A 14,086-nucleotide genomic window follows, 5' to 3' on the forward strand; every position below is an offset into this window, starting at 1 on the left:
GTAAAGCATGTCCATATTGCCAAAATTCCCACTTGAATTTATAGAGACTATAACATTTCTACATAAAAATATCCCATTTATCTTATAGTTCTATAAGCTTTTTCCGCCCATCTAAAAAGTGTACAAACCATATAGCCTAAGACCCCAAAAAAAACCCCCAAAAATGATTGAATAGCCCTAAAGAAGAACCAAAATACAAATAGGACAAAGCTGAAACTCTATCCAAAAGTTGATCATCCTGTCCTCAAGCAGAGTCTTGCAAATCTTCATTCTCTGAATCTTCCACCATGTCTAGAGCATCCACTCGAATTTTCCCTTCAAGCCCTTCATATGATTTTGCATTGTTAATTACAAACATAACAAGAGTTTATCTTATTCTTTAACATTTTTAGTAATACACGAGTACAAATCTCTATGATTTATCTATACAAGGTCATGACATATCAATGATTAGGCCACACAATACATTAGATCTTCAAATGGGTCGCATGTATGTGTCAATAAATCATCCAATTTTCTATTTATTTCCCCCTTTTTGTATTTATTTTATATTCCACCAAAAACCTTATATAGTAGTATTTTACAGCTAATACCTTATAGGAATATTTTCTTGGTTATCATCTTTGAAAAATGGTGCCAAATCAATGGCTGATGGATAGAGGGTAAACTAAATATTCTCATTATAAAGAGTCTATCTATTGCAATTGGTAGCTACCACATTGTCCCTTTTTCATTTACAAAGTAACTTTGACAACCTATACCTGTCACTGAATAAGAACACATGACCCACCATATACCTATCACCTAGAGGCACTTAGATTATCCTTATTCAATTGCACACATACTGTCTCTTAAACACTTTGCACATTAGTACCTTCGACCAATACTATTTGTTAGCATGCACTAGTTATATATATATCCTTGAACTCTTTTATATTGCTAGATAGAAAATAAAATATGTGGCACTAATGATAAGTAAGTCATAAAGATCCGCCTTTTATGGCACATGGTAGTATATCATTTGTCTTGATCAAACTAGCAAAGACTATCCTTTCTGTTGGCATGATTGGCATAACTGATGCTGATGGAGAATGTTGATGAACCGGTAAAGGACTGTTGGTAATGATATAGTGATGAAGAGATTGAGATTATTGGCTTAATGACTTTGATCAGTTATTTGTGTTGTCATTGATGGCAAACTATGTGGCAACTATGTTTTTCATGTTTATTTTGTCATCTAAGTCTTTTTGGTCTACCAGAAATGCCTTACTGGTAATGAAGATAGTGAAACGGGAATTAGGATCTTAACAGGTAAACGTGGAAATGTTTTGATTGGTTCTAGCGATTGGTGATGAGTCAAGTGTTGAGATTTGGAACATGTATTTGTATCGTTGTAATGTATCTTTGATCAGAACTGCATCATGCTTTGATCACCAGAAGTCATGTTATGATTTCTATTATATTTTTTGTAGGGTTTAAGAACCAATATTCAATTCTTATAATCGGTAATGATTTTGAGTTTGGCAGTGTATACCATTATGTTTACAAGTTGGTGATGATGTGGCTGAAACCGTGTGAAGCGTTTGAATGATGTTTTGGCATGATCAAAGAGTGAATTTCTTGGGAATGTGCGAAGTGCTTAGCGGAATGAGCTAAGGGTTTGAAAGTGTATCAGATCAAGGTGCGGTGATCATTCAACGACTAATATTGTCTTGAAAATTGTTATGATGATATGTATTGTAAATTCATTTGAATTTTGATGTATCTAGGGTTTTGTATATGACTAAGTTGTAAAGGTTATTTAGGTCGGTATAGTTGATGTTTGTTTTGTCGGTGAATTGAGAGAAGAGTGTGAAGTCGAACCAGTGTGGTGTATCTGCAAGAGTGTAGCAGATTGGAGCTGAATTGGATCTGAACAAACAAGCAGTTAGTGCTATTTCCAGATCATTCATCTATCGTTCCCTAATGGTTGCAACATACAAAATCCCTTAATCGGGTAGGTTCTAACATGCCTTAAATTGTAAATCCCTTAACCGGGTATCTCAACATCTAAGTCTTAAATCCTCTTGCAAGGTTGCTTCTAATAGGGCAAAGCTCCTAACAAGGTTCATCATAGCAATCCCTTAACCGAGTGACTCCTAACAAGGTATGTTCCTAACAGGGCATCATTGTAAGCTCCTAACTGGGCTAGGATCCTAATAGGGCGCATTTCGAAAGAGTGCACAATTTTTGTGGGTACCAACTCACATCGTGGTTTTTCCCTATTTGGGTTTCCACGTGAAAATTCTGGTGTTCATGTGGTGAATATTTTTGATGCGTTGTATTGATTTACTTTCAGTTTATGCATGTTAATGAACACTTAATGGTTAGTTCTGATAAATCAGTTTAATAGTTGGATATCAGTGATTACCGGTATTGGTAAATAGTTTACTACTGGTTTGTGATTGATTTGGTGAATTTTTATCAGTTTAAGTTTAAGTTAAGAATTGTTGTTAATACTGATTCACCCCCCTCTTAGTATTAACCGGATCCTCTCGGATTAACACTTTCCACTGTGATCTTTAAAGAAATGCATGCAATATACATACTCAATTATTTTGAGTACAACCGATGTGCATATATGTAAAATAAGGTCTATATGGTTTCATGGCCCTTGCCACTAACCATGTGGACACATAATGTTGGTCCATGTCACTTGGACCTAATTGAGTTCATTGTGCACTCACAATTAGGCCAATAGAAACACAATACATGTGTTAAAAATTCACCAATTACGATGCCTTCAATATTACCAATACCATTAAGACTTACGCAACATGCTACATATCAAATGACATACACACTATGAAAAGAAACCCATAGACGAATAACTCAGTAAGATATGAGTAATCTCATATGAGCATGCAACTTAATTTCCCATTGCTCATTCTTTCACTTGTTTCCAATGAAAAAATTCCGCATCATTTGCTTCTACTTCATGCCTATACATAATGCATGTGTTGAATGTCAAACATGTCCACTTTCATACCAACATATGTGTCCCTCAATTATTGCATGTGTGACACATAAGCATAAGGCTCGTACAAAGCTACTAGCTATGCCATTGATACAAACATGGGCACTTGTAGATCAATAACTAGCCCAACTATGATTGCCCTATATTGTTATTATCACCCCACTAAGTAGTTTTTAGACACCAATATAATAGAAATCACTCACTTGAATTATGTATCATAGCTTGTTATAAAAATACATTGAAAAAATACAAATAAAGTGCACCAAGAAAAGTAAAGAACTTAGGCATTTTCGAATGAGCTGCTATGGTTGTAAGTTAAGAGCTCAACTAAGGCATAGGGATATGAAACAATACAGAAGGTTGACAACCCAAATACAAGGGTACAATATGGAGGCACAATGAAGCCTTAGGAAAGGCACTCAATGGGTCCTTTGAATATCTCTAATTGATTATCAACTTTAAAGAAATTAACATATTGTACAAAATTATAATTAAGTCATATAAATCTTTTTGCATCATAAAATATTTTTTAAATTATTCGAAAGATTTCTAAAATATAATTTTCACTATGAAAAATCTTATTTAAAATTGAATACAAATATTATTATTTAACTAAAATTTAAATTTTTATTTGTAATAATATATTAAGATACATTTCATATTGATGAGAGAAACCTCATTGTTTGAAACAAGCTTAATAAGATGCATTATTTCACATATATAAATATGTATAAACTAAGAAATATAAGTAGGTAAATGGAGTTATGCATTATTAAATGTTTGTACAAAAGGAATCTCTAACCAAAGTAGAAATTAATGAAGATAAAAAACCAATTATAAATTTTTTGCACAAACAAATATGTACAAGCTAAGAAATGTACCTAAGCAGGTTAATGGAGCTAGGCAATTATATCAAACATGTTTTACAAAAGAAACCTGTAAGGAATGTTGGCTTTATTTCATTTCTAGAAGGACGATATGATCTATGTTCTTTTCTCTGTTAAAAACATAATCATGAAGTTGGGTGAGGTAAAAGTGGAGTTGTGGAAGAAGCTAAGAAATGTATGTAAACAGATCAATAAAATTTGACAATTATATCAAACATTTGTACAAAAGAAACCTGTAACTAAAGTAGGAATTGATGAAAATAATTATTACCATTGTAGAATATCAGCTATATGTGGCTTTACTTCACTGCTAAACTTTGCGATTGAAAAGCGATATGATCTTTTCCTCTTCCGGAAATATAATCATGAAGTTGGGTGAGGTGAAAGTGGGTTGCCGAAGAAGCTAACATGGGAAAAGGGTGACACGAGTATTTTATACATTGGGATTTGTTATATAGTTTGCCCCACTGTCATTGGCCACTGCCATTCAGTGCTACTACTCAGACATAATAAAAAAATGTAAATTTAGTTTTTCAGGTCATCTCCCAGATACCTAGACAACTCCAACTATCAGTAGACAAAAATTGAGATCGTTTGCATATATGACGGTTGCCAATCTGATTTATATGATAACATTTATTGACAGATTGCGTATTCCAAAACAAAAAATTAGGATTTTATACATTGGGATTTGTTATATAATTTGCATTACTGTCATTGGCCACTGCCATTCAGTGCTACTGCTCAGACATTAAAAAAATATGTAAATTTAGTTTTTCAGGTCATCTCCCAGATACCTAGACAACTCCAACTATCAGTAGGCAAAAAGTGAGATCGTTTGCATATATGACAGTTGTCAATCTGATTTATATGATAACATTATTGACAGATTGCGTATTCCAAAACAAAAAATTAGGATTTTATACATTGGGATTTGTTATATAATTTGCATTACTGTCATTGGCCACTGCCATTCAGTGCTACTGCTCAGACATTAAAAAAATATGTAAATTTAGTTTTTCAGGTCATCTCCCAGATACCTAGACAACTCCAACTATCAGTAGGCAAAAATTGAGATCGTTTGCATATATGACAGTTGTCAATCTGATTTATATGATAACATTATTGACAGATTGCGTATTCCAAAACAAAAATTTATTATTTGGAACAAGAGCAATGGATCCCAATTTTAAGAGCTCTATAAGATGAGCATAGTCACATTCTGCTATAACTGCACTGAATATTTTGTTACAAAACTTTTATTCATTAAAATCACTAGTAAGGAATTGAGAGAAAAAGCCTTTGAGCACAATTCATCAGAGTCGGAAATAAATGAGAAGTGGCCCATGTATTATTGATCTGCTCGGTCTTGCAACTGGGGGGAAAGAGTCAGTCATCTAATTTCATCATCTGCCTAAGGTTAAGAGGGCTCATTACAGAAGGTGAGCCATCAAAAAATTGGTCGACAATGATTTTGTTGGCCCTCTCAGAGGGGTGGTAATTGTCCCAGAACAAATATGCATCTCTGTTTTTACAGACACTTGAAGCCGGAGTGCAGAGGCCTATCCCATTGTATCTTCCTTGTCCGCAACATGCATTTGTTGAATCCACAAATCCTAAGATCATAAACACCATGAGATTTAGAATACCGGGAATTTTTAAATTACAATGCTACACATATACTAACTGCATGGTTTCATGCAGGATTATAATTTCCTAGTTTATGATTGTAAAATTAGATTTTAGGTACAGGAGCAGTTGAAATTATAAAGTTACTGTTTAGCCACAAACTTGTGATACATGTATATTAAAAAATAAGATAAAGAGCTCAATAGAACCCTGCTGTAAGGAGAAGAGTAACAAGTTTGGCTTTACCGTATGCTGCAGGATTATTGAACAAGCCCATGTTCATTGAGTAGCTGTCGGCATAGGTGAAAACCTGAGCAGAAACCTCACTGTTGAGTTGATTTATAACAGATCTGAGCTGTGAGTTATAAAGCGAAGTAGCCTTCTGAAGATCTCCAACGCATTCGCCATTGACAGACCTGAGGGCCCTTACTGCAGGAGCACAACCCAATGGCCCTGCTGATGTTACCAGCACCTTTCTACCTCCCAAGTCGTACAATTGCTGAATTATAAAGTAAAATGCTTTTAAACACACCGACCAAATGAATTGAAAAACTATAAATCCACATGGTCACAGAGGGTATAACAGAAGAACTTAAAGAGTGGATGAGTTGTAATTTCAATTTTAGTTCAAAATGGGCGAGTAGTAATTTAAATTTTAGTTCAAAATGGGCAAGAGTAATTTCCATTTTAGTTTAAATATAAAGCTATTATGACAGTTCTTATGTTTGTTGATATGCAAAATGGATGTCGAACATTCTAAGCATTGAGTTGTTTATATTGTTCATGAAAAATTATATTAATTTTTAAATAGTATTCATATATTTATGTTTTTTAAATCAAATCACATTTCATTCCTGTAATCAGAATCACATCTACCTATATATAAAGAAAAAGAAATTTACCCTGAGAATTTTTTTATATTCTAACATTATAAATTGTGTGTAATCCGGTAAACTATACTGAATGGATCTCAGGGAGATCGGAGTGAAGTAGTAGTTATTGACGTAATCATTTCCTCCAAGAGTAATCGATATAAGACCCTCCGCAACAAGTCCGTCAGTTGCAGCAACTCCAAGGATCTGTGCCACCCTGTTTTTATATTGTACAAAATACTGGAGCTGTTGTGGCATCCTGATGATCTCTAACTGCAAGCAGAAATAATCCCGATTCATTCTCTCTGGTAAAAGTTAAAAAATATGAGTCATAAGAATATAATAAAAATTGTTCATACGAATTGTACTCCAGTGTCGTTTAGAATCCCAACGCCTGCAGAAGCGAAGTTAGCACCCCTGAGCAATGCATCGCCGTTAAGTAGAGGACTCAAATATGGTAGCACAGATTCTACCCCCAGCTTCATGCCTGCAATTCACACAGTAGTTCTATATGTAACGTCATCGTAATCATTTTATCTAGTCAGCCTCATTTTTTATTCAGCCGTGTGACTGATTCATACAATCGTAATACGTGATTTTACGTCAGTGATCTATAGTTGGAATGATAAAATTGATAAAATCTAATTGTAATGAATTCTTTGTGAGTAGATCGATTGTTATTTAACAATATTTATATTATACAACTTAACAACAATCATAAGGTTATGGATCTGCAACAATTTATCATTTTACTTTTTGAATTTTCTAATATTTTGGTGATGGGTTATAGATTGTGATCTACAATATGAATTCAAAAATTATATATAAAATCAAATTAAAAAATAGTCTATAAGAACTTATAAATTGAAATTGTCTACTAAATTCAATAAACCTCATAAAGACTGTGTAAGAACTTATTTGAAATTATGAATTCTCTAAAGATTAGGTAGATCAAAAGTTTGACTTTGAAACAAATTTCTAATAAAAACTTTTTACAAATGAAAAAATAAAATTTAAACAACAAGCAAATTATTATAATTAAAACCACAACAATGATATAATATTGAAATTAAAAAAAATTGTCAATAATTTTAAAAATGTTAAGAAAGTTGAATAATTTGAAATAAATCTATTAAAAGTCAAATCTTATTGAATGCAAAACGACATCATAAAAAATGAACCCAAAATCCTGTCTATTAAATAAAAAGTTTTTGAAAAATTGATAAGAAAAACTAGTCAGATCTTTCAAAATATTGCCAAAGATTTGACAGGCGAGTTTCCAAACACTTTTGACGAGCTCACAAGTAAGTACCTTATGGATTTTTCAAACCATAATTGGCTATTATATCTTGAAACTATGACCATGCAAAGACAATCTAGGAAACAAATTATAGAATGAAATAAAACTTAAACCAATTAGTTTAGTGTCATTTAACCTCAAAATATAAATTGCAGTATAGAACATTGTAACTGAACTTGTATATACCCTATCACATACTTATAAAATCCGCAATATTGAGTCCATTAGAGAATCGGCCTGTAGGTTTATGAGTGGGATGATCTATTCCGTAAGGATAGAAGTCGGCTCTGGCAGGGGTGGCAAGGTAATTGTTGTTGCCATAGTCCACAAGCGAATCTCCAAACACAAAGTAGGCAGGCGCTGCTTTTACCTCACAAAAACAACATGCTAATATGACAAGCAATCCAAAAAGTGACCCAACAAGCATTGCCATTGTCTTCTCACTTCTCACTTCTCACAGTGGAATTGATTTACACTGATTGAGAAGGGCACGAAATCCCTGTAGTAGTGCAAGCTTTATAGTCCTCCCGTGCTTCTCCATACTAAATTGAACACGGTTTACACGTCTCTTCTCTCAAGTGGTAGATAACATATTTACGTACACCCACATGAGCTATAACTTGTACCACCTAATTCTCGATTGACCATATCTTCATTTATTCCCTCCTTTTGAGGGCGGTTTACTTGAATTGTCTTTATCTTGACAGTCTGGTTGGAATTCCAACTTTCACAGAATCGTCGTGTTGGAAGACTGACAGTATTTATTTGAGCCACTCTGGCAATTCTTTTATTGATCTCTTTACCACGATAAGATGTCTTGTTATCTGTGTTGATTGCTATGAGGGCAGTTAGTTTTTTGACTTCAAAAAGTGGGACATTTGAATTGGGTTGAGCACAAATCGACAATGCATTACATTTCGACGCGCAAACTACAGAGTTATTGATATTTTAAACAAGGTTGAAGATGGCCAAATTAATTTCACTGCTTGAACGATAAGTAGTTGGTCCAGTTTCTGACAGGCACTGAGAAAATCTGTAAAGAATTCGATATATTGTTTATATCCTCCAATAGTTATATATCTTGGTCACAAACGGAGATCTGATCTCAAACATAACATTCATAATTAATCTTAAAGAGTTTGTGTGTTTGTGACCATTGTATTATGTTAACACTGTACTTGTTTTTAAATATTTACAAACAATGTTTTTTAAGTATATAATTTGTCTTGTTTTTTTTTATAGAGGAAGTCCTACACCTACCATTGTTGAAACTAGGATCATTTTCATTCCTTAGCACTATTACAGTTTGATAAGTGCCAAAACCATGGACTTGATGGTCTTCTTTGTTTCCCATACATAAATGAGAATTGTCATGAACAAGGAAGAAATTCTATTATTGATTCTATATTTATGGTTTTTGAGTATAAATGAACCACACAAAACTAGCTTGATAACATGAAGAATGATTATGGAGCCAATTTTGAACACCATCTTTAGCTATAGATTAGAAATTCTACCTACAAAGGCAATTTTCATTTACTTTGATAATAGTTGAACAATTTTATCTATGGCCAAAGTTGGAAATGAGAATCGGAGATGAATGATTTGAAAGCAAAGACAAATCAATGTATATCCTTTGATAAATCTAGAAGCACTTTCCATAATTATGAATTGATCCATCTTTGAAGTCGACAGTGCTTAGGACGAGTTAATTTACATGCTTGGAGTCTTTATACCATATTGAGAATCATAGTTTGCATTATAGGATGTAGAATTTGTATGCTACCATCAATTGAGTTTATTGTTGGTGAAATCACCTTTGGGATGTAAATTATGTTATATTAACCTTTCAATTCTATACCTTGAGCCAAGTGAATCACTTATTATTTTCTCCTTGCACATTTTTTTCATGGTTGGCAAGTAGATTCATGCCTATGTTTGCTTCTCTAAAGGCATGGTTTACCTTGAAATCTATCAAGGTGTCTAATAATAGAATTTGTAACAAAATGTCATCAATTTTTAATATAGGTTCGAGCCCCTATTTCTTATGGCATAATTATCACCATTGATTCCCCTATGAAATTTACACCTTCTTGACACCATAATGGGAACACACTTACAAATCAAGTAGCAAAGGATGTGCTTTGGCTTCATTGTTAGTACATTCCATATTTTTTTTTGACATTGCTCCCATAACCTTTTCAGTCAATATCTCTAATTAGATGACTATCACTAGAGAGTGGCTAGGATTTCCTTTGGATGGTTTGTTGAACTTGATCTTATACCATTCATTCAATGGTGAGTTCTATTTGATTCTAATCCTAGGATTTTTAGAAGATAAATACAAGGACCCTATTAATGAGGGAACTATGAGCCCTCGATAAGGATTTCAAAGCTTGGAATAATTAAATTATCTACTTTTCTTTGATTGAGAGAGGTCCTTTTTTTCTTTTTTTTTTGACTGGAGCTATGAACCAATGAGATCACAAGGAGGACCTCATCTCTGAATTGAGGGCCAAGGCATCCTTTTTGAAGCATCCTACACAGCCTAAGAGCACAACTGTCAATTTCCTAGCCAACGAACAAAGAGCAATCGACCAACGAGCATCGGGGGGACCAAGAGCACACTCCAAATTTATCAATCACTCCTTGGCGTGCACTGACAATGAACTACCTCTCCGGCCAAAGAAAACCTTTGTTTGCCAAGTCAGCAAACCAGTGCAGCGACCAGACAATGTGGAATGGTGGGGGCGGAGAGGGGCCAAGCCTCGTGCATCGAACTCACGACCTCCATTGAGGGAGGCTCGCAGCTGTACCGCTGTGCTATGGGTGAACCCCAAGAGAGGTCCTATTTTATTATCAACCACTTTTGGCTATTATATTATCTAGTTTATTTAGGTATATGTTTGAGGGAATCTCTTTCCCTTAGAGTATTCATCTGTTCCTTTTGTTCTAGACATGGGGGCTTCACTTAGGGAGCTTGGGTTATAGCATGTGCGTTCATGCCATACTTAATAATCCCCCTATTTTCAAAAACCATTGTCCTAAAATCCTTTTTTGTCACCCCCTGTCAATACACAACGCAAATTAAAAGCCCCCCTATTTTGACCATATATTGCATTTTTTCATAGCCTAAATTAAAAAACCCCCTATTTTCACCAAATAGGCAATATATTGCACTTATTTTTTGAGATATTAAACCCACCAATATGAATGCATGTGATATAATATTGCCCAACCAGTGAAGCCCCCTTGGTTCTAGAGTTCCTAGAAAATTATGGATGAGATGATTATCTATATACTTGAAAAGATCAAGTTTGTTCCTAAATAATCAACCGAAAAAAAAAGTTTCTTTATGTTATTTGGGAGGGTTCTTGATTAAGTGATTATAGCTCATAGAACCAGTACCAAGATATAGTTTAATAAAGCGCAACTCACCATTAAATAAATATTATAATTTCATATGATCATACATCTAAAATGGCTTTGCTAGTTGAGTTTTTCAAATCAATTTCCCATCAATATTTTATTCTAAATGGTGACCTAGATGAGTGTTCCTATCTTTGGTGGGCATAAATTATGTCAACATAGGTAACTAGCCAATCTATATTTCAAGCAATATATTCCTCTATTATGCGACTAATCTTAATTGGGTAGTTTCCTAATTATGTACCACACCATTGGATGGTTTCTATAGAATTAGAGATAAAGACTAGATCATAAATGGGAGTTCCTTCTTTAGAGTGTCAATTTGATTTTGCAGGATGTCTACAATTTCAAAGTCTTTCCATTTACACTTTGCCACTACATTCTCCTCCTTGCACTTCATATAGTCTAAAATTTTGTCATCCCATATATTTTTGGTGATCTCATAGGCCCTCCCCAAAGATGTTGATTTACCATCCCAAACTTTTGATGTGATATTTTTATAGTGATCTCTACAAGAGATGAGGAAGTTCGATATATGTGTACCATTCATTAGGTTTGCGAGTGATAGATTCTATAAGGGTCCCACATATTCCACATATTCATATTATGTGTGCTATATTAACTTTACACCCATTGGTTTGTGTTTGGATGTTCTAGCATTTCGATCCAACACAATCAATATCTTTAGGACTACCAATTATATTCTAAGTTGTTAAAAGAAACCTTACATGCCTTATTTAAGGGCTTATTATTGTTTTCAATCCATCTTGAGGCATGTCAATAGGAAGATGGGTATGACTAAGAAGGTTTATTTTAACTTATAACGATTCTTCTTGCCATGCATAACCACTTTCCCTTTTAAGAAGTAATCTTGGCAGTGTAGATAATGAGTAGAGGATACCACAATGATGTTTTTCATTATCCTTTGAAAGGGGGGATTCTTAGATATTTTCTCAATAATCACCTATCCTAAAGGACAAAATATTTTCTATCTCTTTGCTTCTTTAATCCTATGTTGAAGAAGTTTTTCTTTTACTTTTGACAAGTTGATTAGTTGTCCTAATGTAATGAAATATGTTTTTAGTATGGAATTCATTTTCTTTCATTTCTATGTAGTAGAAACCACAAATAAAAGAGTGTCATCCATGAACTATTGGTGAGATATAGAAGGGATACCTAAGAAACACTTAGTCCTTTCCAACATCCATTATTGCAAGAAGCTTTGAAGGATACTTCAAGGTCCTTGACCATTATATTATAGTGTAAAGGGGAAGCTAGGTACCCCTATCTCAAATCAAAGACTTAAGGACATCTCATGTATTTACATTTATCAACACCAAATATCTTAAGGCAAAGATGTAATTAAAAATCTAGTCAATCTTGCTTTTATAGAATAAAATATTTCCATAAACTTGATATAAAATCATCAATGTACTCACTTGGAAGCCTTATTATATCAAATTTAACTAATGTATTGTCCATTGTATTCATTTTAACTATGTTCAAATGGATTTATGTGACATGATGATACAATCTAAAATTGACTACCTTGGTTCAAAACTACTTTGTCCTTCCACTTAGATATCTATAAGGATAAGTTTCACGTTTTTTTTAGATGAGCTTATAAATGGTCTAGTGTAAATATATACGAGGTGAAAGTCCTCAAATAAAGGTGTTATTAATTTTTTTTGAACATTGAACTTGTTTTCATAGTTTCTATCTTTGCTTCCAACACATCATTATTGACCACACTCCAACATTCTTGGAAGAAGAAATCTAAAATGCCATATGGTCTTGAAGCTTTGTTTGGATGTAGCGACGATAATATCATTTTTTCCTTCTTCTTCTAAAAATATAGCCATTCAGATCTCATTATAACTTGCATTTTTTAGGAAAAGTTGTGTTGTACAACATCCACCAATTTATAAATTGTAAAATAATATTTATTTCTGGTGTACCTAGGGGATCTATGGATGCATACATAAAATGGGTTAGAAATTTTTGGGGCCATTTTATGTGTTGTGTGCAACATTTTAAATATTTAATATGTTTTTGCATAGTGGGAAAATTTAGTATCTAAAAATAAATGTGTTGAGGAATAGTTTTTTAAGCTCTTGGTATTAGTCATATATATTATATAATACCACTAAGGGGTGTGTGTAGGATTATGGGGTCCAAACTAGGCCCTTAAGTGGCAATGAAACTTCAAAAAATCAGAGTTGAGAAACTTGACATAAAAATTTGAATAGGTTGTTAAGATAATTTGAAAATATGCATGAACAATATTTGTAGCAAATTGAATCTAGTTTCTAATATACTAGTTGTTTTTTTGAAAAATTTAAATCAATTTGGTGAAAAATTGAAATTTCAATGCAGTAGTACTAAAATTTCAAGGGAAAAATAAAAAAGTAGGTTTATGTCTATGGAACATAAGTACAATCAAACCATAATTTTTTTTTGTCTAAAATTTTCAATATAAGTAAAGGCACATGTCCGGACAAGCCACATTTTTTTATATTTTTTGACAAGTAAATAATTAATTATGAATTTTTTATTAGAACTTTTTAAAAATAAAAAAAATGTGTTTGTTTGGGGACCATAACTTGGTAAAAAATCCATGAAATTCAATTTTTTTATTTGTATAGTAGATGAAGCATAGAATTTGTGACATTTTTTGATTTGAAAAATGTTTAACAATGTTAAAGTTAGAGATGTTTTTCAATCAACCTATCAATCATGAATTTAGACATAATCTATGTAAAAAATCAATAATACTTTATTAAATTCAAAATCAGGAAGAAATATTTATATTGGTAGAAAGCTTATAATGTCCTTAAAAATTCCTTTTTGTTTCATCAATTTTGGGTAAAAAAAAGTCGTCAGCCACATGGGTGAAATCTGGAAAACTAAGGAAAACTTGAAATCACATTTTTTGTGTTGACTTTCTATGTTT

General features: G+C 33.0%; 1 protein-coding gene across 1 annotated transcript; it reads right to left on the reverse strand.

Moving 5' to 3' along the window:
* Positions 1-5,199: 5,199 nt before the first annotated feature.
* LOC131047958 (GDSL esterase/lipase At5g33370) lies at positions 5,200-8,137 on the reverse strand. Its single transcript, XM_057981771.1, has 5 exons — positions 7,903-8,137; positions 6,764-6,891; positions 6,435-6,677; positions 5,779-6,031; positions 5,200-5,519 (listed from the first exon to the last, which is right to left on the reverse strand). The coding sequence occupies exons 1-5, from the start codon at positions 8,135-8,137 to the stop codon at positions 5,293-5,295; spliced, it is 1,086 nt and encodes a 361-aa protein (XP_057837754.1). The 3' UTR covers positions 5,200-5,292.
* Positions 8,138-14,086: the final 5,949 nt, after the last annotated feature.

This window comes from Cryptomeria japonica, chromosome 3 (assembly GCF_030272615.1).
Source record: "Cryptomeria japonica chromosome 3, Sugi_1.0, whole genome shotgun sequence".
Classification (NCBI taxonomy): domain Eukaryota; kingdom Viridiplantae; phylum Streptophyta; class Pinopsida; order Cupressales; family Cupressaceae; genus Cryptomeria; species Cryptomeria japonica.